Genomic DNA, 27,971 nt, shown 5'->3' with positions numbered 1-27,971 from the left:
AAGCAGCTAGAGGAGCTTGAGACCTTCGCCCATTGTCCTTTACAAGATTACAAAGGGTCTTAATATCTGAGAGGGAGGGATAGTTATTTTTTACGAACCATGGGTATGGACTGGGGGGGGATGCTGGGGGAGGGAGATGCTGGGTGGAGGGGAGTAAAGGGGAAAAAATTGGAACTACTGTAACAACATAATCAATAAAATATACTTAAAAAAAAAAAAGAGAGAGAGAAAGAGGAGGAGAATATTCCATTAAAGAGACCCAATAAAAATCAGCATTAACTGAATACTAAATGGAAAAGGAAATGAACTATTTAAAATAAACAGCCAAGGCTGGCTGCTGAGGAAAGGCAAAAGTTATAAACACCATTGAGGGAGAAGTAGAAAACCTACTGTAACCCTCTCTGACCCTGTATTGACACAGACAAAAGCCTTCAACCCTGAGGAAAGATAGGATACGCACTCTATCCAAGCTAACACCCTGATCCAAAGCAGAGATCAAGGGAGGGGCAAGAACTCCCATTCCCACCAAAACAAAACAGTTCAGTTGTGAGGTTGAGTAAAGAATAGCCAACACGCCTGCATCCTGATGTAGAGCACAGATGCTGTTTGGCTCTGGGAAAGAGACAGCCACATTAAGAAAGCACCACCCTGAGACGCCAGCACACAGGACCCCATAAGACTAAAGTTCAAACAGGAGAACCAAGAAACCCCCTTGTTCCTACCACAAGACTTATTCCAAGTAAAAAGCAAGAGCAGTCTACTGCTGGGGAGGGACGTCCAGAGAAAAAAACCCTCTGTGGCTCAGGCTTGCAGAGCCTTCTGAATGCTAATGGTGGAGTAAGAAGACTGAGAAAATCCTTCCAGTGCTACAGGCCTCATATTAGGCACAATGTGGCAACAGACCATAACTGGAAGAATCTGAAGCCATGATACTCTGAAGGTAACTAGGGCAACCACAAAACCCAAACTGAGATCAAACTGGACATTTATTACTCAACTCCCTATACTAATGGCCTGACAGGAAAAAAAGGCATAAATATTATTTATCTCGGTCTCTACTGTTCTTTTGCACAAAATGCCCAACATGCCAACAATAATTATAATAAACATAAAAAAGGAGGAAAAACAAATCTATCATAAAGACATAAAATAGTCAACAGAACCAGACCAAGAGATGTTGGAAGTATCGAAGAGGCACTATAAAATAACATAAGTTAAAGGATCTAATGAAAAGGGTGGATAACGTTTAAACACATAGGGAATTTCAGCAAAGAGATGGAAATTTACAAAAAGGAATGAAAGAGAAATGCAATGTATGAAAAAGAATTCTTTTGATGGACTTATCAGCACAGGGACACAAGAAAAAGTGAACTTGAGGGTAGGATAAGAGGAATTATCCAAACTTCCGAAACACATTTAAGAAACGATTTAAAAGCACAAAACAGAGCATCCAAGAACTGTAAAACAATATCAGAAGGTCTAACATATATCAAATCAGAGTCTCAGAATGAAAACAGAAAAATGGAGCAAGAGAAATCTATGCAGAGATAATAGTTGAAATATTTACAAAATAAAAATAATGAATTATAGATCAAGAAGTTCAAAGAAACTTTGAAAGCTCAGAGAAACTGTATCTTTATATATAATGCAAGATCTCTGTAGAAAACATAGTAAATCTTGCTTTTTAAAATCTAGTCTGGAAATCCTGGCCTATTATTTGGAGTATTTAGACCCTGTGCTATCCAATACCATAGACACAAGCCATGTGTGTTTATTTAAGTTAAACTGAATAAAATTTAAAATTCAATTATTCAATTGCACTAGGCACATTCAAGTGCTCAGTTGAAATGTAACTGGTGGCTATTATCTTCAAAAGCACTAACAGAGAATATTTCCATCACTTCAGAAAGCTTTTTAGATAATATTTGTTTAGAACGTTTACATTTAATGTAATTACTAATATAGTTAATATTAAATCAACCACTATGCTATTTGTCTCTTAATTATCCCATTTATTTTTGCCCCCTCTTCGCCTGCTCTACTTTCTTTGATCTCATTATTTTCTGATTTTGACTTATTGACAATCCCACTTTGTTTTACATTTTTATTAGTTGTTCTAGAGTTTATGTTAAACATCTTTTACTTATAGTCTATTTCTAGGTACTATTACACCAATTCACACAGAATATAAGAACATTACAACAGCAAAAATTTTTCCCTGTTCCTATCGATTATATTAATTGTTGTCATATATTGTTATTATATATGGCCATTTCCATGATCTTTCAAATGTAATTTTGATGACAAAATTATTAGAAAACACATCAGCCTGTAACAGAGGAGTACTATTTAAATATTTGTCTTCACTGGCATAAAAGTAAAGACTTAAAGAAAAGTTCTTTTAGAGATACAGAACTCTGGCTCTTCATTAGCAAATAAGAGATAAGAAATCAATGTCTAGCGACAACATGGATGGAACTAAGAATTATGCTTAGTGAAATAAGCCAGGCAAAGAAAGCAAAATACCATATGATATCACCTAATACAGGAAACTAAAGAGCAACACAAACAAACGAACTAAATAGGCAAAGACTAGAATAGTAGCCAGTAGGGGGAGGGGGAGGGAGAGAAGGGGGATAAGTAAGGGAAGGGTCTAGTCAAGGAGCGTGTACGAATGACTCATGGACATGGACAACAGGGAGGGATATGATTGTGGGAGAAGGGATGGGCTGGGTGGGGGGAGCAATGGGGGAAAAATGGGACAACTGTAATTGAAAAACCAAAAAAGAAAAAAAAAAAAAAAGGTAATCAATGTCTAAATCACTTAAAATTTTTTACATCATACAAACCTATATTGTTTGTTTCCTCAAGCTTCAATTTCAGCATTTAGGCCAATTACTTGACAAATTTGTTATCTTAAATTCATTGGAGTTTTAGATTCTGTTTCACATCCCCTGACTTTATGTTTGGAGATCATGGGACATTAAGAGCACACAGAACTAAAGAAAATCATAAGATTTATCAAATAGAAAATATGTATATTATCTATCACTTTAATAGTAACTTCACCTTGGAGCCTTCATGTTTATATGCAAAATACTATGTATCATCTGCAAGACTTTGGTTTTGGTTTTAAAGACACATGTAGATTTTATATGTATCATCTATTTTATTTTTGCTGTTAGGGTCTTTTTTAATTACTTGGTTTCACTGTACCAATTATTTTCTTTTCAATTATACCTTTACACTATTTAATTTTGTTACAAAACCAATTCTGGATCATCTTTTCATTCAATAATCTATGTTGAAACACCACAACAAAACGTGATTTGTTACACCCAGCAAAGTCTGTGCCTGTCCTCTTCAAGTATACAAATACCCACCTGTGCCTCCAAGAATGACTATGATCAAATTTGTTACTCACAAAAGCCACAATCCCACATTCATTTTCAAAACGAATGCATATGATGTTTGAGTCACTGGCCACCCCTACATTATACCTTTTCACCGAATATATTCTGTGGCTAATTTCTCATAAATACAGTTTCCCTGTAGACAATAGACAGTAAATCTATTCTTTTTCATGGCAAGGAGCTCAACTCTCATATTTTTACTGGCATGCTACTGACTAAATGAAGCCTCTTTTTCTTAAAAATAATAAAAAAATTAAAAAGGGAGCTGAAAAGGAACAGCTACTTCAGTGTGGCCACCAAGAATAGCCTTAAAAAGAAACTAATACAATCCAATCTCAAAAAAAAAAAAAAAAAATCTAACAAAAATATTTTTAAAAATAATAATAATGTATTTAGTATTAAGCACCATAAACTCAAAATCCAATAATGTTAAAGTGTCAGTTAAAAAAGGTAAAAAGCAAAGCACTAAACATCAGCTCCTCTATGAGAAGTTCTTCTCGGTACTTACCCAAGTCTTCCTAGCATCTCAAACTCAGGAACTTGTGGTCCACACGTCTCTACTTGCAGTGGTTGATATTCATATAGAGCTTCTTCAAGCTTCTGAATAGGTGCTAATGAAATATGCTGACCCTGTTTAAAAAAATGAAGGACAGTGGTAATGGATGCACAACAGTGTGAGTGTATGTAATGCTAAAAAATGTATATTTAAAAATATTAAAGTTGTAAAGTTCACATTATATATATTTTACCACAATTTTTAAAGATGGGTTTTAAATATTCTGATTTATTCATTTACCTTACTGGAGTAATATACAAGGGAAAGAGAATAAAAGTGAAATATCTGGAAAACTTAATTAACATTATTTTAACCCTTAACCTTCATATGTTTCACAGCCTTTTAAAATAAACATGAAACTGTCAAGCTAAATCTTATACTATATCACAATAACCCAATTTCTGAAAAATGAACCTGACTACAGAGCATTACATAGGTTAAGAAGAGGCCAGCCTATCTTGTTGATAATAGCCATTCTAACAGGTGTGAGGTTGAAACTCATTGTAGTTTTGATTTGCATTTCCCTAAAAGCTAGTGAAGTTGAGCATCTTTTCATATATCTGTTGGCCATTTGCTCAGTATTTATTTAAGAAGAAAAAAAAGCAGTCAAAAGACATTTTAAGGGCTAATGGGAAAAACTAAATGTGGACTGGTATTAGAATACATTAGAAAATTTTTATAGATTTTCTCTGGTGTGATTATGGTATTATGTATAAAAATATCCTATGCCAGGGTAGGTCAAAGGGAGAAACAGACTGAAAAACGTCATGATTACTGCATTTTATTTTAACAAGGTTCAGAATAAAAAACTATATCTGAAATGAATTAATTATTAAATCCAGATATTAAGTATATAAGTACTTGTATATTTTTCTACTTTGCTATTTTTGAAATTTTTCATTATAAAAAGTTTTAAAATTTATCATGAAATCTGTTAGTTTCAAAAGGCAGCTATTCATTTATAACACACAAAAACATAATAGTACCAAAGAAAGAAGAGCACAGAATCAAGTAGGTCAAGACAGTAGCTATTTTAGTAATTAGGATTGAAGTAATATGGTCTAGATCCAAGTGGTAACTGAGAAGAAGAGAAAAAGTTATAATTAAAACTACAAGATTTGGTAGCAACAGATCATAGCTGAATAGAATACTAAAATGTGAAAAACACAGAGAGCTGAGTAAAGAAAACAGAAAAGCAGGGAAAGGGAAAGACTGAGAAAAAAAGGTTTAAAAAGATAAGTTAAAAAAAAAAAGACTGGGAGAAAATGTTTACAAACTGCGTGCCTTATAAACAGTTTGTATCAGAATACATACAAATCACTGTTATAAATGAATAATTTCTTTAAAAGTCTAAAAAAAAACATTAATGGGCAGAAGATTTTAATAGACATTTCACCAAAGAAAATATACAAATATCTAATGAGAACATGGAAAGATGTTCAACATCATTAATCTTTAGAGAAATGCAAATTAAAATCACAATGAAATGCTATTTCACACCCTCTAGAATGGCTGGCTATAATCAAAAGGTCAGACAATAAAAACTGTTACTAAGGACTTCTGGCAAGATGGAGGTGTAGGTAAACGTGGCTCGCCTTCTCCCACAACACAGCAAAAATTACAACTACACTACAAAACAAATATCCCCCAGAATTGTCCGGAAATTGAGCTGTGTGGAAGTCTGACAACCAAGGAATTAAAGAAGCCACATTCATCCAGATGGATAAGAAGGGCAGTGACACGGAGACACGGAGATGCGCAAACAGGCGAGAAGTTGCAGCAACATCAATCAGGTGATCCCACACTCATGCGTGGAGGATAAAAATCAGGAGGGATGCCTCAGGAGCAAGGGATCCCAGCCCCACACCAGGTCACCCAGACAAGGGTTCCAGTGCCAGGTCGATAAGTCCCCATAAATTCTGGCTAAAAAAACAAGTGGGGGTTGGGGCACCAGAAGAAACTGCGGAATTCTCAGGAGTCTCCTCTTAAAGGGCTCACAACGGACTTAGGACTTAGGCAGACTCACTCCATCTGGGCTACAGTACCAGGGAAGCACCTGGAAAGGTATCGGTGGCATATGGGAAGAAATTAAAGTATCTGGGATCAGGACGACTACCCGGGAAAAGCTTCCTCCCGGACACAACTCCAGAGGCCAGGCAGTGGCAATGTCCGCTCTCTGAGCCCTCCCGCCCACAGAGCCACGGAGTGGCGACACCATATCAGAGACTCCATCAACCTGGTTCATACGGGTTGCCCTGCGCTGGCATCACCAAAGGCTCCACCCCATCCATCTTATGGGTTTGCTTTTCCACAACAGGCCACGCTACTAAGACAGGGAGTCAAAGCAGCTCTACCTCATACACAGAAACAAACATGGGGGGCTGCCAAAATGAGAAGACACAGAAATGTGGCCCAAATGAAAGAAGAGAACAAAACTCCAGAAGAACAAACTAGAGATAAGCAATCTATAAAATGAAGAGTTCAAAACACTGCTTATTAAAATGCTCAAGGAACTCATTGGTACTTTAACAGCATTAAAAAGACCTAGGCAGAAATGAAGTTTACATCACGTGAAATAAAAAAAATTTAGAGAACCAACAGTGGAGTGGAAGAAGCTGAGAACCAAATCAATGATTTGGAACATAAAGAAGAAATAAACCTTCAATCAAAACGGCAAGAAGAAAAAAATCCAAAAAAACATGGATATGCTAAGGAGCCTCTGGGACAACTTCGAATGTACCAACATTCAAATCACAGGGATGCCAGAAGGAGAAAGAAAAAGCAAGAAATTGAAAACTTATTTGGAAAGATAATGAAAGAAAACTTCTCTAACTTGGTGAAGGAAATAGACAAACAAGTCCAGGAAGCACAGAGTCCCAAACAAGAGAGACTCAAAGAGGACTACACCAAGATAATTAAAATGCCAAAGCTTAAAGATAAAGAGAAAGTCTTAAAAGCACAGGAGAAAAGCAGAGAACTACCTTTAAGGAGTTTCCATTAGGTTGTTAGCAAATTTCTCAAAAGAAACTTTGCAGGCTAGAAGGGACTGGCAAGAAGTATTCAAAGTGATGAAAAGCAAGGACCTACCTATATTATCTATCCAGCAGAGCTATGATTTAGAATGGAAGGGCAGATATAGTGCTTCCCAGACAAGATAAAGCTAAAGGAGTTCAACATCACCAAGCCATTATTATATGAAAAATTAAAGGGACTTATTTAAGAAAAAGAAGATCAAAATTATGAACATTAAAATGGCAATAAATTCACAACTATCAACAACTGAATCTAAAAAAAAAAATAAGCAAACAAGCAGAACAGAAAAAGAATCATAGATATAGAGATCATTTGGAAGGTTATCAACTGGGAGAGGAATAAGAAGAGAATGGGGAAAAAGGTGCAGGGATTAAGAAGTATAAATTGGTAGGTACAGGATAGATAGGGGGCTGTTAAAAACAGTGTAGGAAACAGAGTAGCCAAATAAGTTATATGTGTGACCTATGGACATGAACTAAGGGGGGACTGTTGGAGGGAATGTGGGGTACTAGGTGGAGGGGGGCAAGAGGGGAAAAAGTTGGGACAACTGTAGTAGCATAATCAATAAAATATATTTTAAAATAAAGAAAGACTACTGAAAAAAAAGGGATGATTCCATGACTAAGGCAGGAAAAGAACAAGGTGAGCCTGAAAAAGTCTTATTATTCTACAAAGTAAGGAAGTGCTTAAAGAAGGAAAGGAAGAAAGGAAGAAAAGGAAGGAGGGATAGACTTCTAGCCAAGACAGAGGCCTAGACAGACATACCAAGTCTCCCTCCACAACTAAGGAAGAATAATACAACTACCTCAAAAGTACAGACAACCAGAAGTTCCAGAAAATCGAGCTGCACAGAAATCCAACAAAGACATAAAAAAGAAATACTCATCCAGACAGGTAGGAGGGGCGGGGCTGGGACAGAGAGGATGCAGTGTGGTGGGGGCAGCAGTGGCCGCAGAGGCAGGCCAGGTGGAAAGTGCAGTCACACGTTTTAACCCTTTAAGTGCCAACATCGCTGTGAGCGGCGCTGACATATTTTCCCAAAAGTGTCAGTGTTGCTCCCAGCAACTCTTTTTTTCATGGCTATAAATGTAAATAACAATGGAATAATTCATATTTTATGCTTTGTTCTCTTTTCTTTTTGTACCTCAGATTATATACTGATATAATTTTTTCTCATGTTAATCCAAATTTCTAATTACGCATGGCACTCAAAGGGTTAAAAAGTCTAAAGGAACACCTGGGGAGTGCTCCCAGCACCAGACCAGACTGCACAGCTCACGTTTCCAGCGCCAGGGAAAATAAAGTCTCATTGTTTCTGACTATGCAAACCAGCAGAGAAAGAAACTGCTGGTCTCTCAGCAGGGCCCCCCTTGTTTAAAGGAACTCCACAGTCCTAGAACATCCACAGACCCACCCACTCTGGGAACAATTGCCAGGGCAACAGCTAGAGAGGCTCCAGCCCCATACGAAGTGGGAGAGGTGTCTGGAAAGGGACAAGTGCTAAGCAAGTGGCACTGTTCCCTCTTGGACCTCTCCCTGACACGCAATGCCACAACTAGTGACACAGGTCGCCCTGTACTGATTAATACCTAAGGCTCCACCCCTTACAACGTAACAGAAATGACAGCTCTACCTAAGACACAGAGGCAAATAAACACAGGAGCCTGTCAAGATGAGGAGACAAAGAAGTATGGCCCAAAAGGGGCAACAGGTCAAGGTTCTAGTGGGAGAACTAAGTGACTGGGAGATAGCCAACCTAACAAATGAGGAGATAGCCAACCTAACAGACGCAGAGTTCAAAACACTGGTGATAAAGATGCTCACAGGCTTGATAGATATGCTTAAGTATGGCAAACACATAAAGGAAGAAGTGAAGGCTATGCTAAATGAAACGAAGGAAAATACACACAAAACCAATGGTGAAGGGAAGGAAACTGGGGTGCAAATCAATGATTTGGAACATAAGGAAGAAAAAACTGACAACCAGTACAGAATGAGGAAACAAGAACTGACAAAAATGAGGAGAGGCTTAGGAAGCTCTGGGAAAACTTTAAATGTGCCAACATCCAAACAATAGGGGTGTAAGAAGGAGAAGAGGAAGAGCAAGAAATTGAGAGCTTATGTGAAAACATAATGAAGAAAAACTCCCCAAATTTGGAGAAGGAAATAGACATACAAGACCAGGGAGCACAGAGAGTCCCAAACAAGCTAGACCCAAAAAGGACCACACTAAGACACATCATAATTAAAATGCCAAAGGTGAAAGGTAAAGAGAGAATCTTAAAAGCAGCAAGAGAAAATAAGAGAGTTACCTACAAAGGGGTGCCTATAAGACTATCAGATGATTTCTCAAAAGAAACTTTGCAGGCAAGAAGGGTTTGGCAAGAAGTATCCAAGGTGATGAAAAGCAATGACAACCAAAATTACTCTACCCAGCAAAGCTATCATTTAGAATGGAAGGGCAGATAAAGTCCTTCCCAGACAAGATAAAGCTAAAGGAGCTCATTATCACCAAGCTATTATTATACAATATGTCAAAGGGACTTACTTAAGAAAAAGAAGATCAAAACTAAGAACATTAAAATGACAACAAACTCACAACTATCAACAACAGAATCTAAAAAATAAAAACAAAACCCCACTAAGCAAACCAGAAGAGGAACAGAATCATAGGTATGGGGATCATTTGGAGAGTATCAGCAGGGAGTGGGAAGGGGGAGAAATGGGGAAATGGTGCAGGGATTAAGAAGCATAATTAGTTGGTACAGAATAGACAGGGGGATGTTAAGAATAGTATAGAAAATGGAGAAGCCAAAGAAGTTACATACATGACCCATGGACATGAACTAAGGGGGATGGGATTGCTGGAGGGAAGGGTGGTACTGCGCAGAGGGGAGCAAAGGGGGATAAAATTGGGACTAGTTGTAACAACATAATCAATAAAATATACTTTAAAAAAAAAGGAGGGATCGAGGAAAGATTGGAGGGAAAGGAAAGAAAAGAAGAAAAGGAAATGAAAGGAAGGAAGGAAGGAAGGAAGAAAGAAGGAGGAAAGGAAGTTAGGAAGTTAGGAAGGAAGGAAGGAAGGAAGGAAGGAAGGAAGGAAAAAGAAAGAAAGAAAGGAAGGAAGGAAGGAAGGAAGGAAGAAAGAAGGAGGGAAGGAAGTTAGGAAGTTAGGAAGGAAGGAAGGAAGGAAGGAAGGAAGGAAGGAAGGAAGGAAAAAGAAAGAAAGAAAGAAAGGAAGGAAGGAAGGAAGGAAGGAAGGAAGGAAGGAAGGAAAAAGAAAGAAAGAAAGGAAGGAAGGAAGGAAGGAAGGAAGAAAGAAAGGAAGGAAGGAAGGAAGGAAGGAAGGAAGGAAGGAAGGAAGAAAGGAAGGAAGGAAGGAAGGAAGAAGGCGGGACGGAAGTTAGGAAGGAAGGAAGGAAAAAGAAAGAAAGAAAGAAAGAAAGAAAGAAAGAAAGAAAGAAAGAGAAAGAAAGGAAGAAAAGGAAGGAAGGAAGGAAGGAAGGAAGGAAGGGAGGGAGGGAGGGAGGGAGGGAGAGAGAAAGTAAGAAAGGAAGGAAGGAAGGAAGGAAGGAAGGAAGGAAGGAAGGAAGGAAAGAATGAATGTAAAAGAGAAAAGTAAGAAAGAAAGAAAGAAAAAGAAAGAAACTAGCTTAAAAGGACTCTTGCTGGAAAAATCTGGGACAATACGAGCATCAAAATAAATAATGAGAGTATCAGATTTTAATTCATTAAATAATAGGGATCAATGAGTCCACAATGACATAAATATATGGAAAAAAATAAATGGAGAGAAGAAAGTGTTTCCTTATGGTAACATGCCAACTGAGAATGGACAGAATTAGGACATCAACATTTTGCAACTATTGCTGTAAGAATTCAGGCAAAAATTATCAATAGATGCCAAAACTAGTGGTTTAAAATGGGATGAAGAATGTAATTTAATCTAACCTCAAATTATTTTCCCCACAAAATTCTTACTATAAAGGGGAGAAAAGTAACTAATAGTGGAGAATCATGGTAGACATGACTTTGATGAATGATCAAATTAACACCATAGTAATAGGACAAATCCACATGATGTAGGATTGGAATGAGAAGGATACAGTACCACATCCATGGTATTCTGGCTGAAAAGTATAACCTAGATCTAATCATGTGAAAATACTGAACACATCATGTTAATGGACATTCCACAAAATGATTGGTCTATGATCAATAAGATGTATAAGTCATGAAAGTTAAAAAAGACAGAGGAGCTGTTCCAGGTTGATGGAGACCATAGACACAGGACATGTGAATGTGACGCGATCCTTTTCTAGATCCTTTTGCTTTAAAAGACATTCTTGATGAGATTTAAATGGTATTTCTGGGAGGAGGTACACAAGATTTCTTTATATGATTCTTGCAACTTTCCTTTAAGTTTAAAATTGTTTCAAAATAAAACCTTTTTTAAAAATAACAAGTGTTACTGAGGATGTGGAGAAATTGCAATCCTTAGACACAGCTGATGAGAGTGTACAAAGATGCAACCACTTTGGAAATTAATTTCAATTTATCTTAAATTTAAAAATAAGTTTACTATATGACTTAGTAATTCTACTCATAAGCATCGACTCAAGAGAAATGAACATATGACCACACAAGAACTTGTACAAGAATGTTCATAGCAGCATTATTCATAGTAGCCAAACAGTGAAAACAATCTAAATGTCCATCAAGTGGGGAATGGATAAACAAAATGAGGTATATTCACACAATATGAACACAGGGTCTGTTGGGGGAAAGTCTATAACCATTGTTAATATAATGGTTTGCATGACATCGATGTAACCTGGCAGCCAAGGAGAGTGGACTGGAATGTACATGCATGAACAATGACAACTTCACTGTACTAGTCAGTGGGGGCAGTATATGCCATTGAGTGAGCGTATGTACTAAGTAGCCAACGCATTCAAAATGACTGAGCAAGCAGGGCAACAAATCTGCATAGAGTTTTGCACTAAGCTTGAACATTCCTCCTCAGAAACTATTCAAATGTGATTCAGAAGGCTTTCAGGGATGATGCAATGAGTGCAGCACAAATAAAAGTGTAGGACAAATTCTTCAAAGATGGTCGAGGATCTGTTGAAAGTGATCTACGCTCTGGAAGACCTGAAACAAGCAGAACACCTGAGAATGTTGAAAGTGTACAGGCTGCAATCAACAAAAATCAGCTACTGACTGTGAGAACTAGAGGCTGATATGGGAATTCCAAACATTACTGACGCAGGATCTTGACATGAAAGTTGTAATGGCAAAATTCATTCCATGACTTCTGCTACCACAGCAGAAGGAACATCATGCTGCAGTTACTAATGATTTGATTCAAACCACTACCAATGAACCAGATTTCCTCAAAAAGGTCATAACCAGAGATGAATTCTGAGTCTATGGCTATGATCTGGAAACAAAGGTCCAGTCATCCCAAGGGAAATAACCTAGTTCTCCATGCCCAAAGAAGGCACAGCAGTTGCATCAAGATCAAGACCACATTCACTGTGCTTTTTTTTATTGGGAAGGTGTTGTCCATCATGAGCACACCCCTACAGGCCAAACAATTAATAAGGAGTACTACCTCAATGTTCATGGGTTGATACAATAGGACAAAAATGGTCGCAGCTATGAGCAACTGGTGATTGGCAGCTTCATCACAACAACACAGCTGCTCATGCATCACATCTCGTGCAGTTTTTTTGTGAAGCATCAAATAACCCAAGTGACTCAGCCCTCCTACAGCCCACATTTGTTGCCCTGTGACTTCTGACTTTCCAAAATTAAAATCACCTTTGAAAGGGAAGAGGTTTCATACCACCGATGAGATTCAGGAAAATAAGGCAGGGAAGCTGATGGTGATTCCAATAAAGGATTTTGCAGAGTATTTTGAATAGTGTAAGAGATGCTGGGAGAATTGTGTGAGGTCCCAGGGTGCCTACTTTGAAGGGGACTGAGATATCATTGTCCAATGTACAATGTTTCTTGTATTTTCTTCAATAAATGACTCTATTTTTCATATTACATGGCTGGGTGAACTTTAACATTATGTTAAGTAAAACCGAAGATAGGCAAAGGACTACATATTTTATGATCCTATTTATGTTAAATGTCCAGAGAAGATAAAACTACAGAGACAGAAAGCAGATTAATGATTGCTAGGGGCTAGAAGTGTGGATGTGGAATGACTGCAAAAAGTACAAAAAATCACTGAATTATGTGTTTTAAATGAATAATTTTATGGCATATTATATCTCAATAAAGCTGTTTATTAAATAAATAATTTAAGATGATGGTTCAAATCAATTCAAAATTGCTAACTAAGAAATATTCAAGTAGGAATTTTCAGTAAATGCAACTAAAAATATAAAATTAACTTGAGGGGACTACCGGCCAACATGGAGGCCTAGACTGACACACTCTGTCTCCCTCCACGACTAAGAAGAAATACAACTACCGCAAAACCAGAAATAACCAGAAGTTCCAGAAAATAAAGCTACATTTAAGTCTAACGTATGAAGTTATGAAGAAGTGGTGCTCGTCCGGACAGGTAGGAGGGGCAAAGCTGGGGCGGAGAGTTCAAGCTGTGCTGTCCACGGCAGCAGAAGCTGCGGCGACAGCAGTGGGGCGGCAGTAAGCACAGACACCTGTAATTAAGGGGAGGCAAGAAGTGCCTGGGGAGCACCCCCCACTGCAGACCAAACCCATCAGTTCACAATTCCAACACTGGGAAGGCAGACCCCCATTGCCTCGGACTGTGAGGGTCGGAGTGGGTAGGGATGGAGGAGGAAGCTCCTGGTCTCCCAGCGGAGAGTGAACAGCAGGAATCCATCTTGGACCCCTGCCCCCACACAAAACACCACAGTGTGGTGAGAAGTGTTGCCCAGAAATGATGAGTGCACAGGGCTCTGCCTCCTATAGCATAGGAGGTGTGAGAGCCCCACCCAAGAAGCAAAGGTAAACACAAAACGGTCAGGATGGCACAGATCATGATAGAGATCGCAGTGATGCAGCTGACCAGACAGCAAATACCTAATCTAATGAAGCAGCAGATAGGCAATCTTTCCAAGGCTCAGTTCAGAGCTTTGGTTATAAAAATGCTTACAGACCTAACAGCAGATCTTAAACAAGACGGGGAAGGAATGAAGGCTAGTCCTGCTGAAATGAACACAAACACATACGAAACTAGTGGTGAGGGAAAGAAAACCAGGGGTCAAATCAACAAATCGAAACATAGGGAAGGAACAAACAGTTGACCAGTGCAGAAAGAGGAAACGAAAAGTGAGGAAAATGAGGAGAGGCTCAGAAACCTATGGGACAGCTATAAGCAGGCCAACATCCGAATCATAGGGCTGTCAGAAGGTGAAGAAAAAGAACTAGAAATTGAAAAATTATGTGAAAAAATAATGAAGCAGAACTTCCTGAACTTGGGGAAGGAAATAGACTTACAGGTCCAGGAAGCACAGAGAGTTAAAAAAAAAACTGGACCCAGGGAGAACCACTCCAAGACACATTATAATCAAAATGTCAAAAATTAAGGATAAAGAGAAATCTTAAAAGCAGCAAGAGAGAAAAAGAGAATCATGTACAAAGGAGAAACTCTGTAGGCAAGAAGGGACTGGCAAGAAATATTCAGAGTAATGAAAAGCAAAAACCTACAACCACAATTACTCTATCCAGCAAAGCTGTCATTCAGAATAGAAGGGCAGAGAAAGTGCTTCCAGGACAAAGTAAAACTGAAGGAGTTCATCAGATCCAGAACACTGTTATATGAAATGTTAAAGGCACTTGTTTAGGAGAATAAGGATCAAAACTATGAACATTAATATGAACTGTATCACAACAACCAACAACAGAAGCTAGGGAATTGAAACAAAGGCAGCCTAAGTAGGCAACAAGAGTGGGAAAAGAATTATAGGTATGGGGAACGTTAAGGGGGGAGGTCAGCAGGGAGGGGGAAGGGAGGAAAGGGAGGGAGATGGTACAGGAATTAAGAAGCACAGTATGAGGGAGTGGAGTAGACAGGAAGATGTTGAAAAGAACTATATGTACAACCAATGGGCATGGACTAAGGTGGGGGGACAACTGGAAGGAAGGGAGTCACTGGGTGGAGGGGAACAAAGGGAAAAGAAATTGGGACAACTGTAACAGCATAATCAATAAAGCATATTTAAATAAATTAACTCAAGAGATTATGCTATCCTCACCATCCAAATGATGGACAAAGTCACAAGAATAAATGGGAGGCAAATACATAAAGTGTGAGATCCTAGCAATAAGTCTTGAGAAACACACACATTAGTAAGGTAATTTCAGTATAATTTGCTGGCTTTCAAAAGTATAACACAAAACTAAAGCCCTTCCAATTTCTGTTGCTGTTGCCATATAAGTAACTAATGAGGCTTTGAGGGTAAATATGTAGGGAGAAGACACAGTAAATCATAGAACCCTAGGTAAATATCCATACTTGGAGGAAGGGGATGCACACAAACTCTACATTCAATAGTATAATCAATATTTTTACTCCACTAAAATGTAAAAAATATGCCACCCCTAATTTCTAAGATATACCTTAAAGCCCTAGATTATATTTCAACCATCCACTAGCACATAAAAAGATTTTATAAAATTCAGCTCTTCACCATATAGAAAAACATACAAACATTTTAAGAACAATTCAAATGCTGAAGAAGGTAGTTATATATGGTTATAATTTTAATAATCTGAAATTTATGCCTTAAGTTTTCTTACTCAGCAAATTTCAAATTACTATAAACATAGTTTATATTTTACTGAGACTTTTCTGTTAGATAACCTATATACTACAACTACTGTTTTTCTCTCTACTCAAATAAAGGGAAAGGAGAAACTACCTTTTGTGCTAACTCTAAAATACAGAATTTATCCCTGACTGGTGTTGCTCAGTGGGCTGGGCGATGTCCTGCAAACCGAAAGGCCACCAATTCAATTCCCAGAGAGGCACAGGCCTGGGTTGCAGCCCAGGTCCCCAGCTGGGGATGTGTGAGAAGCAACCAATCAGTATTTCTCTCACACATCGATGTTTCTCTCCCTCTCTTTCACTCTCCCTTCCCTCCCTCTACAAATAAATAAAATCTTAAATAAGTAAATTAGAGGATTTAATTCCAAATGAAAATTTATACAATCTAGATTTCTGGAAGCCATTCAGTAAGAGAGAAAATAAACTCTGAAAACAACTGTTACTTTAAAAAACTTCTGGTCACTACATTAAGACACACATACATATTCAGAATACAACAAAATGATTTAGAATAACATTACTAAAAAATATTATTTTCTAATAAAAAAATAGCAAGAGCAATAGTCCATTAGTAATCATTTGTATATAGGTTGTTGAAATAAGCAATAAAAATAGCACAAATAAAAATAGCCACTGATATCTATCAGTATTTGACAGTCTGTTAAGTACCACAAAAGAAGTCGTAATTCATGAAGTATTGACCATGTAGAGTGGGCAATTTAAATAATTCTGAAAATTCATTAACACAGTTTAAGATTCAGAACTCCTGTAATTTTTCTGCCTTGCTTAAATGACTTTTATTTGCCAGGCTAGCCTCATCTTTAACATATTTGCTAATAAACCCTGTAAGTTTCTTAAAACTCTCTTTATATATTTATCTCTTTAATATCTGTCTCCCCATAAGATGGTAAGGCCCTGTATTTGCTGCCAAAACTTACAGCACAGTACCTGGAACCAAAGATCTGCTCAGTGTTTTACTGAATGAATGAATAATATGAAACAGCAGGAGAACAGCCATCTGGTATAGAAGTATGAACACTAAGAATAGCCTAAGATTAGTCGGTTTCCAAGTTTTGTGAATTAAAAAATGTTCTTACTGGAGTTTGTGGCTCTGGGGAGAGAACTGAGGGCATGGATGTGCTGAGTCACTCTCCCACACCACAGACACCACCTTTCTTGGGTAGAGCACTACCCTTCTTAGGGCATCAGCCTGGGGAATGCAATAGCCCCTCAGGACACCCTCTGGATTCCCCATTCCCCGACCATGCACAGCCCACGCCATGCTGAAAAGTCAGCTACCTGTGCAAGGGTGTAGAGTTCTGGGCAGACTCATAGGGTATCAGTGACTGAGTGTATAGCTTTGGGATGGAGGCATCTCTTTCACTATCCTGTGAACCTAACTAGCACCTTCCCCTCACAGGAGACCCTCTAGCCCCACCATCCAGGATCTAGGTGGCCCCACCCTCTCCACTCTTGGTGACCCTGAGCTGCTGAGGTCTGGAAAAAGTCCAGGACAGACTGAGTTGTGTGCCTCTGGGGTCCACTGCTCCCACATTCCCCCAAGATCCACCAGCACCATCTCACAGGAGACCCACTAGGCCCACCCTCCCCACTCCAGTGGCCTTGCCCTATTGTGCTCAGACTCCAGGCAAAATCTTGGACAGATCGAGTTGGGAATCATAGCAGATCTAACTAATACAAAGAAATAAACACAAAGGGGCAGCCAAAATGAGGAGACAAACATGCTTCAAGTGAAAGAACAGGAGAAATCTCCAGAAAAAGACCTAAATGAATGGAGGCAAGCAATTTACCAGATATAGAGTTCAAAAGAACGGTTATAAGGATGGTCAAGAAGCTTAGTGAGAACTTCAACAAAGAGATAGTAATCATAAAAAAGGACCAGTCATAAATGAAGAATATAATATCTGAAATAAAGAAAACACTACAAAGACTAAACAGTAAGTTAAATGAATCAGCAATATGGAAGACAATGTAGCAGAAAATACCCAATCAAAGCAGCAAAAAGAAAAAAAGAATTCTGAAAAATGAGATAGTTTAAGGGACATTTGGAACAACATAAAGATATAATAGCATCCACATCATAGCGGTACCAAAAGGAGAAGAGAGAGCAAGGGATCAAGAACCTATTCAAAGAAAATAATGGCTGGAAACTTCCCTAACTGTGTGAACAAAAATGACACACAAGTCCAGGATGAAGCCAAAAAGGTCCACGCAAGGATAAATCATAATTAAAATGCCAAAGGTTAAAGACAAAGAGAGAATTTTAAAAAACAGCAAGAGAAAGACAGTTACCTAAAAGAGAGCTCCCATAAGACTGACAGCTGACTTCTTAATAGAATCACTACAGGCCAAAAAGGATTCACAGGAAATATTCAAAGTGATGAAAAGCAAAGAACTACAACAAAGATTACTGTACCCAGCAAGGTTATCATTTAAAATTGAAGAAGAAATAAAGAGCTTTCCAGACAAGAAAAAGCTAACGAATTTTGTTACAACCAAACTAGTATTTCAAGAAATGTTAAAGGGTAAAGGAAAAAAAAGAAAAGGTGAAGAAGGTGAAAAAGAACAACAACAAAAGAGAAGCATAGTTAAAAGAATAAAACGGCAATAAATATATATATCAATCACTTTAAATGTAAGTGGCTTAAATATGCAAATCAAAAGGCACAGGAGACCTGAAAGCAGAAGAAAACAATATCCATACATATGCTGACTACAAGAGAGCCACTTTAGAACTAAAGATGCACAAAGACTAAAAGAGATTTCATACAAATAGAAAGGGGGTAGGGAAGAGCTGGGGTAGCAATACTTATATCAGACAAAATAGACTTCAAAACAAAGGCCATAACAAGAGGAAGGACATCACATAATGTTAAAGGGATCAATACAACAAGAAGATATAAATGTAAACATTTATGCACCCAACATAGGAGCACCTAAATACAGTAGTACCTCAGTAATCGAGTGGCGAGCAAGCATTTTCTCTACTGGGGTAGTATCATGACTCATACAAGTTCTAACAAGTGCGATGAGTGGCAAGCAAGTGCCGAGCGCTGAAACATTTTTCTTGTCAAAATGCGACTAGGACAAGGTTTGACAACTTCTGAAGCTGTTGAGTAACAAGGTACCACTGTATATAAAGCAAACCTTAATGGACATAAAGGGAGAGATCAACAGTAATACAGTCATAGCAGGAAATTTTAACACTCCATTGACATCAATGCATAGACCTTCCAGACAAAAATAAAGCAAGGAAATACAGTCCTTAAATGACACAGTAGATCAGATGGATTTAATTGATATCTTCAGAACATTTCACCCCATAATAGCAGAATATACATCTTTTCAAGTGTACAGGGAACATTTTCTAAGATAAGATCACATGTTATGACACAAAACAAGTCGCAATAGATTTAATAAGACTGAAATCATATCAAGCATATTCTCTGAACATAATGGTATGAAACTGTTACCGAGCAAAGTGGGGCTCGTTCGCACAGTGCCTTGGTGTAAGACCCAACAATCAGTGTTGAGAAAAACAGGTCTTTATTTACAATATTCCAACCTGGGGAGGGCAGTGAGCACTTCAGCTCAGAGTCCTGTTCTCCCACAGGACCCAGCACTTCCCTTGCTCCCCAAAAGGCTATAAACCAAAATCATGCCCAGAAGTTCCCCATTCCTTATCTGTTAGCTCTCTCCTTTAGGACTGGGCTATGTTGTCTTCAGCCTTCATATAATAGTCCAGGAAAGCATGTGCCATGTTACACTGGATCATGGTGAAGTCCAGGAAAGGCATAAGTCCTAAGAGAGTGTCCTCTCTGTATATCCCAAGTTCCAAGAGTCCAGATAGAGTTGGGGTCTACAAGGCAGAGTCCTTAGTGGCTTCGGAGTCAGCTGGAGCAGGCAAGGTCAAAGCAGAAACATGCCTTGCTTTCTTACTATCCCAGGCCGCATGGCGGAATCCTGACTACAAACTGCATAGCTACTTCTCACGTGGTTGCTACAACCAGCTACTCGATCACGCTCCTCTAACATGCTTCTTCCATTGCGCTTCTTCTCATGGCAGATGGTGAGGCCTTTCTTCATCCTTTCAAACAGCATGGCCCTTCTTTCACATAAGACTTCACGGTGGACAGCAGAGCCCTTCTTAATGCTTCCAAACAACATGGCACCCTTCCTTATGGCTCCCCCCATTCAGGGCTGGGCGCCCTAATTTTAAATGCTGACCAGGAACACCATACTTCCTTGTTAGGAAAAGTATCTTAAGCTGTATCCAGCACAGCTTCTCTTCAGGAAAGAATGGAGTTATCACCTTGTTATTGATATGCAAAGTATCTTAAACCATGTCATCCACCCTTTTACCAGCCTTTTATCTGGGCAACAGTACAGCTATTATCTAGCTACCAGCCTGCCATAGATATGCAAAGTACCTCAAAAGCTGTACTATCTCCTTCCCCGATTCCCAAAACCATGGGCTGTGGCGACTCTGGGCAGGGTCGCTCTGTTACAAAACTAGAAATCAATCACAAAAAAGAAAAAGAAAAAAACCCTGAAAAATACATGAACACATGGACGCTAAATAACAAGTTACTGAATGATGAAAGGGGTTAACAATGAAATCAAGGAAGAAATCAAAAGAGAACTAGAAACAAATGAAAGCGAGAACATAACAACCCAAAATCTATGGGGCACAGTGAAAGCAGTCCTATGGGAAATTCACAGCATTACAGGACTAACTCAAGAAGCAAGAAAAAATCTCAAATAAACAATCTAATCTTACACTTAAAGGAACAAGAAAAAGAACAACAAACAAAGCCCAAAATGAGTAGGAGGAAGGAAATAACAAAGATCAGAGCAGAAATAAACAAAATAGAATCTAAAAAACAATAGAAAGATATCTGAAGCTAAGAGCTGGTTCTCTGAAAAGATAAAGATTGATATATCTTTAACCAAATTCATCAGGAAATAAAGAGGACCCAAATGAATAAAATCAGAAATGAAAGAGTTTAAGCAACAACTGACTGCACAGGAATAAAAGGGGTTCTAAGAAAATATTACAAACAATTATGTGCCAATAATTTGGACAACATGGATGAAATGGATAAATTCCTAGAAACATACAATCTCCTGAAACTGAATCAGGAAGAATCAGAGAATCTGGACAGATAACAACTAATGAAATTAAAGCAGTAATTTAAAAATGTCCAACAAAAAAGCCCTGGACTGTATGACTTCACAGGTGAATTCTACCAAACATTCAAAGAAATAACACCTAGCCTTCTCAAACTATTCCAGAAATTTCAAGAGGAGGAAAGACTCCCAAGCTCACTTTATGAGGCCAGTAATATCCTAATTCCAAAATCAGATAGACTCTACAAAGAAAGAAAATTATAGGTCAATATCCCTGATAAATATACAGTAGATGCTAAAATCCTCAACAAAATATTAGCAAACCAGATCCAGAAATACTTCTAAAAGATACATCATAATCAAATGGACTTTATTCCAAGGATACAACTTTGATACAAGAACTGCAAATCAATAAACATGATACACCACATGAACAAAATGAAAGATAAAAACCACATGATCATATCAATAGATGCGGAAAAAGCATTTGATAAAAATCCATCACTCATTACCCATTTAGGATAAAAACTCTCAGCAAAGTGTGAATAGAGGGAACATACCTAAACATAATAAAGGCCACTATGACAAACCCACTGCCAATATCATACTCAATGTGCAAAAATTACAAGTGTTTCCCATAAGACTGAGAACAAACCAGGGATATCTGCTTTCACCTCTCTTATTAAACATAGTACTAGAAGTCTTTGCCACAGCGATCACACAAAAAAAGAAATAAAAGCCATCCAAAGTGAAAAGGATGAAATAAAACTGTCATTATTTGCAGATGACATGTTACTGTACATAGAGAACCCTAAAAATACCACCAAAAAACTATTTCCAAAGACAATATCTACATTTAGAATGTTCAGAAAATCAGTTGTTATTCCTGAAATGCTGTTTCTATGTTCGTAAATGCCCTAATAACTTAAACACGTGTGTGCACATATGTGCATGTATTTTGTTTGTGCATACATATTTGTGTGTATGTGTAGTTATACTCACACAATATTTTATGGGGTGTAAAGTACTTAAAAATATACCTGGCACTGACTTCAGGCTGTTTGATTTAAGTTAAAAGATTTGGGAGTAATTCAGTTGTTTTCTATTTATTTTAGAAGAAAATAGAACGATTCTTACACTACGTTCTTCTGGTCGCTCTCAGGGGATATAAGGCTGTCATCACTGCAACAGCTGCATGGCAATAACTTCCTGGTAGCACATAATTTCATGGTAAGTGCAGTTCATTTTCCCCAACAGAAATGGCTTTCTCCAATTTCTTTCAGAATTTATAATAAACAGCATAAGGCAAATGAGGGACAAGCGTCTATATGGTAAGGGTAATTCATGCTGGCACAGTGTGTAAACTAAAATAAACCGAGGTGATACAATTTATCTAAGCTTCATCTTCATCTATAATAGGGGTTGGAAGCAAACTGGGGGGTTGGACATTAGATGTTCTTCCAGGTCTAACCTGCTATGACTGCATGACCACCACGTGGAAATAAGCAACTACCTCATAATGTATCATAAACAATGAAAATAATTTTTCCAAAATTTAATGTAAAATAATTTGATTCTATATATCCTACTCGTTGGCAGCCGTCCGTCTCGAGAGATGATGGTGTAGCTTCTTAAGAGTCTATCTGCACCGCTGAGAATGGCTGTGCAGTCCGACTCGGGAGTGACACGGTATCTGTCTCCTCCCGTGTTGAATCGACATCTTGTGATGACGCTGGAGTGTCCTCTCCAGTGAAGCTGAAGCTACAGAGCCTGGGCAGGGTGATATGGAGGCTCTGCTGTTGCCCATGCAGCAGACCCCCCCTCTCTTCGCAGCTGAAGGGTCCAAGGGAAAGACGGAGTCAATACAGCTTGGCTTCAGGTGCGCCGCAGGAGTTGCCGGTGTTGACTACAACGTCGAACCGCCTTAGGGACTCCGGCTCCGGATTTTCTGTCGGGGTTTACTCCCTTAGCCTTTCCCCTGAAGAGGTATGCCGCAAGGCAGCGGAGGTTTTTTGGAGTCAGAGTTTTCCTTCTCTGATGTGCCCTGACTGGTTTGGCTCAGTGGATTGAGCGTCGGCCTGCGAGCTAAGTGTCGCTGATTCTATATATATATATATACTAAAGAAATAGCCAGTGGGAAAAAAAACAAACAAGCACTGGGCCTAGATTCCCAATTCTCTATTAGAATCATCAGACTATATTCCCTATCTGAATGTATGTTTTGGAATGAGCAGAATATTTAACTTTTTAAAAAAATTATTATGGGTATGCTCCCCCTCTCAGGAGCATGCCCATGCCTTTCCCTTCCCCCTCTTTTCCCTCTCAGGTGTGTAACTCCTAAACTCTAAGGGACCCCACAGACTTGCAACCAGGAGAGCAAGAGGCAGTGACGGCTCATCAGGGACTAAACCCATGAACCTGTCCCCAAGGCCCCTTTCTCTCTGACTCCCCAGTGAGCCAAACCAGCCTCGCCTAGGCTCTCTCCTGTTGCTTCTTCCTAAGCCCTTCCTGGTTTCACTGCCCCTGCTCTAATAAATGTACTTTCAAAATAAAAATATATATATATTATTGGAGTTGGCTATTTTGCTCACTTTTTCCCACATATCAGCCTTTATAAGCATTCCTTATCTTTTAAAAATACGGTGCCTAATAGTTAGATTACCAATTTTTCTGAAAATTTTTCCTTCCCAAAGAAAACAGGCTTTTCCAAAATCTATATTCAAACCTTTATAGAGGTTTCATCCTGAATACACTAAGAACAGCACTATATTCTTCTAGCTTTTCAGTAATGATCAGTTCCATTCAAATATGTAAGATATGCTTTAAAACATCAAATAATAATTTCGATAACTGTTTAGCTGGGTTTAAGCTTCTTATTAAATAAATTAAAAGTCAAAACCCCTAAGAGAGTTATATTCTCATTTGCCCAAGCCAAGTCTCCAAAACTATTTTAATCAACTGGACCTGAAAATTTCATCAAAATCAGTTCAATACACTGAAATTACTTTTAAGTCTTTGTTAAATAAATTTATTTGCAATCCCCTCTTTGCAGTGCAGGCCATTTAGTCTTCAAATTATCACATAAAAATATTATTTAATAATATATCAACTCTATTTTGAAATTCTTATTGGTACACCAATGTAAACTATTCCTTGAGAAAGAACTTCAAAAATAAAATATAACACATTTAAACATGTTAAATGTTGGGGAAAATTAGGAAATAATATCCATTTTAAAAGCTTACTATCATTAAAGCATCTCAAATTACAATGTAATCCTGCATATTTAAAAGAGATTTTCTATAAATTCCTTTGTACTGGGGTAGAACTATTACAGCTCATATGGAAACTAAATGCAACAATGTGTCTGTTAGATACATGCAATTAGAATTAGTTTTCAGAAAACCAAGGGTCTCAAACTGTAAGTGAACATGAAATAAAAAGGAATAGCATTTTCCCCTTCTGTTTTATCCTGTTGTGACTATGAGTACATTGATATAATTTATCTCCCCAAAAATGCAAAGATAAAGACAGAAAAGGAATTAAGCTAGTCATTTCTGCCTCAGATAGTTCTACACTTAAAACATTCAAGAAAGATCCAAATATTACTTAGAAGGGTCCTAAATGATGTGACTGACTCAAGTTCAATATTGCTGGAACAGTAAAGTCACATCTTGCACAAAGATAAGGTTCTAAAGTTAGAGTAAGGCAAAAACTGGTCAAGATGACCCCTAAAATAGCCCAGAAAGCATACTACATTGTTTTATGTATATTGTAATATCTTTATATAAATCCAACTCAGATAGATTTAGCGCTACCTTTGGAATAAAGTACTGTTCTGTGGAAAACCAGAAGCAGTTGGCTTGCTTTTGGCAACGATGTTGTTTCAAAACCACTTTTTACTGGGGGAAGAGAAGAATTCTCTCCTATTTTTTCCCCTAGTTGAAATCAAATAAGTTAAAGGTATGTATGATATGATTCTGCTGAACATGACAGGTATTTGAATGTTCATTCAATTGAATTCATGGAGAAAAATAACATTTAAGGTGAGTTTAAAGACAGAATGGGTCTGAAATGGGGGTTGGGGAGGGAGAAAGAGCATTTGTAGTGAAGGGAATTTCAATACCAACAGTAGCTTCAGTATTATAGTGAAAATAGGAGCCAAAATATCAATGATAGAAGGAAGAATGGGAGTTAAGGAAGTAGAAACACTGGGAGAACTTGATTACTGTTTTCATCAAATTATAAGGTAAAATAAAAATAGGGAGAAGGTAGTGGCTTAAAGAAAAGGTAGAGTCCAAGGAAGAGATTTTGTTTGTTTTTGTGATTCTAGGCTTTATTTTTCCCTGAGCACTGATAACCATGAAGCAGGGTTGAAAAGTATTATTTTTACATTCTTTCTCTGACGCTTGTCTCGCTACTACTGAACTACCAGTTGTTGCCAAGAGGACAGAGTGTCCAGCAAATCATATCTGTTTCTATAAAAAGATCAGAAAAGAAAAACATCAAGGAGGCTATGTGGTGAGACAAAACCTGTCTCCTTAAAAGAATCTACATTAATTTTAAGAAAAACAGTACTTGCCAAAATTTTAAAAACAACTTTTCAGGCATATAGCATTTTAGCTTATTTATTTTTAGTAATTACAAAAAGAGCTTCCAAGAAAGAATTCTTGTCTTGGCACTTTAAGTGAACCTTTCACTAACCAACAATAATAACTTATACATAAGTCTAAATTTCTGAATGTTATAAAACATGAAAATTACTTTATATAAAGTCCTCTAAAAGTATCAGTATTTTTATATAAACAAAAAAGAGCACATAAAATTAGCAATCTTCTGAAACAAAAATATTTTTCAGTGAAAAGGTAGAAGAATACTTACTTATGCCATAATAGAAACTGAATAATTCAACAGTTCATGTTTTAGGACAGTTTTTTTATTTAGATCTAAACTCTGTGCCTACTATAGTGCCTAGGAATGTTTGTTTCATGAATGAACAACTGTTTTGTAAGGATAAAACAGTATTCCCACTCTCTCCAATCCCCTACCCCCAAAAATTACATGACAAATCTTCTGGTTCTATTTGAGGTCATTTAACTACAGATTGGGTCATTATTGTGCCATTCCCATTGTAGAAAATATGTAAACAGCTCAGCCAAGCTGTAACTGACTTTATCCTTCCTCTGTCCTAAAAGGAAAACACAAATATTATAAATACCCTAACTGTCCCAATCTGCCTTCCTCAAACACACATCTCCACCACCTCTGCCGCCTTCACAAAACCACCATGCAATTAAATTTGGACTGTAAATGCAGAATAGAATAGAATACTTAGGGTTCCCTTATTCCCTTTCACTTGCAATTTGTAAACTGTCTTTTACAAAAGCCATGCACGTATGGGGGATTACTAACAGTGGAATTCCATGCAAAGGACACAAATACTTATTGACTATCTACTATATGCCATGCTAGGCACTATATATACAATACAGGTAAATATTATTTTGCCTATTTTACAGGAAAGTAAACGGAAGTTTTACAAAGCCAAGTAATCTCTCCACGTATTAAACCCTATACTGCCGGAATGTACCAAGCACTTTTCTATTAAAGGACTACAGTACAAAAATGCACTTATCTGAACATTTAGTGGACAATAGGCTCTCTGAATGTATGACAGAAAGGACATCCAGAAGAACTGATTATAATTTCAAGCATTTAACAATATATATTTATATTTACTAAACAAATTAGAAAGCGCTCATTTGTTTTTAAAATATTAGTACACAAGAGCTTTTTAAATTAGTATAAGTGCTAGTTCATTAAAACAACAATTTTTTAGAAAATATTCACATCTGACTTCTCCATAATACATTTAGACTGATGCAAATTTCACCTGTACTATGTGCTTCGTCATTTTTAGGCACTTTCTTAGAAGTTCAGTCTTGCTTTCATAACAAAAATATTATCTTCCTCAAAACGCAAACTGATGGTTTGTCTGTGAATCCATGTAAATTGAATATATTTTAAAATATGAACCAGAATGACTATTTCTACAAGAATAACTTCTAGCAACATAGAAGTAAACTACCTTCCTAGAAAGTTGACTATAATAACCAACCCTTTAAATTACATTGTGCTATGCTTCAACAGATCATTTTTCATAACTGACATGTTTTATGTTTATGACTGAATTACAAAAGCAATGCAGAGAAATCATAATCTTGGTAAATTTTTCATCTGGGAGCATTATGTGTTTACTGAGCATAAATGGTGGTTCCACAAACACAGGAGGACAAAGGTGTTGTGTTGTTACCACTTTTTTTTAAACTAACTATTTTATAACCTTTATAAATAAAATACATAAATAAATAAAAATTAAAAGGTACATTTAGTAAAACAGAGAACAAAGAAAGTAATTAGTACAGAAGACTTTAATGAACACATCTTTGAAGCCTGTCTGGAAATTACAGGCTTGATAAAAGCACTAACATTCTACCAGTTGCTGAGACAGATGATACTGCCAATCAGCTGCATTTGCTGAAGCATATTCTAAAGATTACAAATTAATCTCTGAAACTAATGGCTGCCTGCCATTTTGATCACCATTTTAAAAAAGAAAAAGAAATAGTGACTCTATGACCAAATACAACTAGGTAAAACACAACCCTAGGTAAGCTCTGCATCTACTTAATTACTTAGCTGTATTGTTTTCTGCTATTGTTTATACTAAGCCCAAAACTACTACTGGCTGGAGTCATGAGACTTGTAGTCTCTCCATCTGCTATTTGAATTATTTCTATTTACTACAAAAAAGAAAAAAGAAAGTGTTTGTGAGAGACTTGGGAAAAATCATATTATATAAATATAAGATAGCATTTTCTTTGTCATTAATTTTGAGCCTGTCAATCATAAGTTCAACAGAAATAAATATGTCATAGAGGCATTCACCTTCAGATCACATCTGTCTTTTCCTTAGAACTTAACCCCCCCATACACACACAGT

At 37.5% G+C, this 27,971-nt stretch overlaps 1 protein-coding gene across 1 annotated transcript in view; it reads right to left on the bottom strand.

Moving 5' to 3' along the window:
• MNAT1 (MNAT1 component of CDK activating kinase) overlaps positions 1-27,971 on the bottom strand; it is a 197,627-nt gene that overhangs the window by 75,833 nt on the left and 93,823 nt on the right. The window contains exon 7 of the mRNA XM_090270955.1: positions 3,922-4,043. Coding sequence (XP_090127081.1) covers positions 3,922-4,043 — 122 coding nt within the window. The remainder of the gene's footprint in view (positions 1-3,921; positions 4,044-27,971) is intronic.

This window comes from Furipterus horrens, unplaced genomic scaffold (assembly GCF_987537825.1).
Source record: "Furipterus horrens unplaced genomic scaffold, mFurHor1.1.pri manual_scaffold_3, whole genome shotgun sequence".
NCBI lineage: Eukaryota > Metazoa > Chordata > Mammalia > Chiroptera > Furipteridae > Furipterus > Furipterus horrens.
Note: the sequence above shows the minus strand (reverse complement) of the source record. Positions and strands in the feature narration are given on the sequence as shown.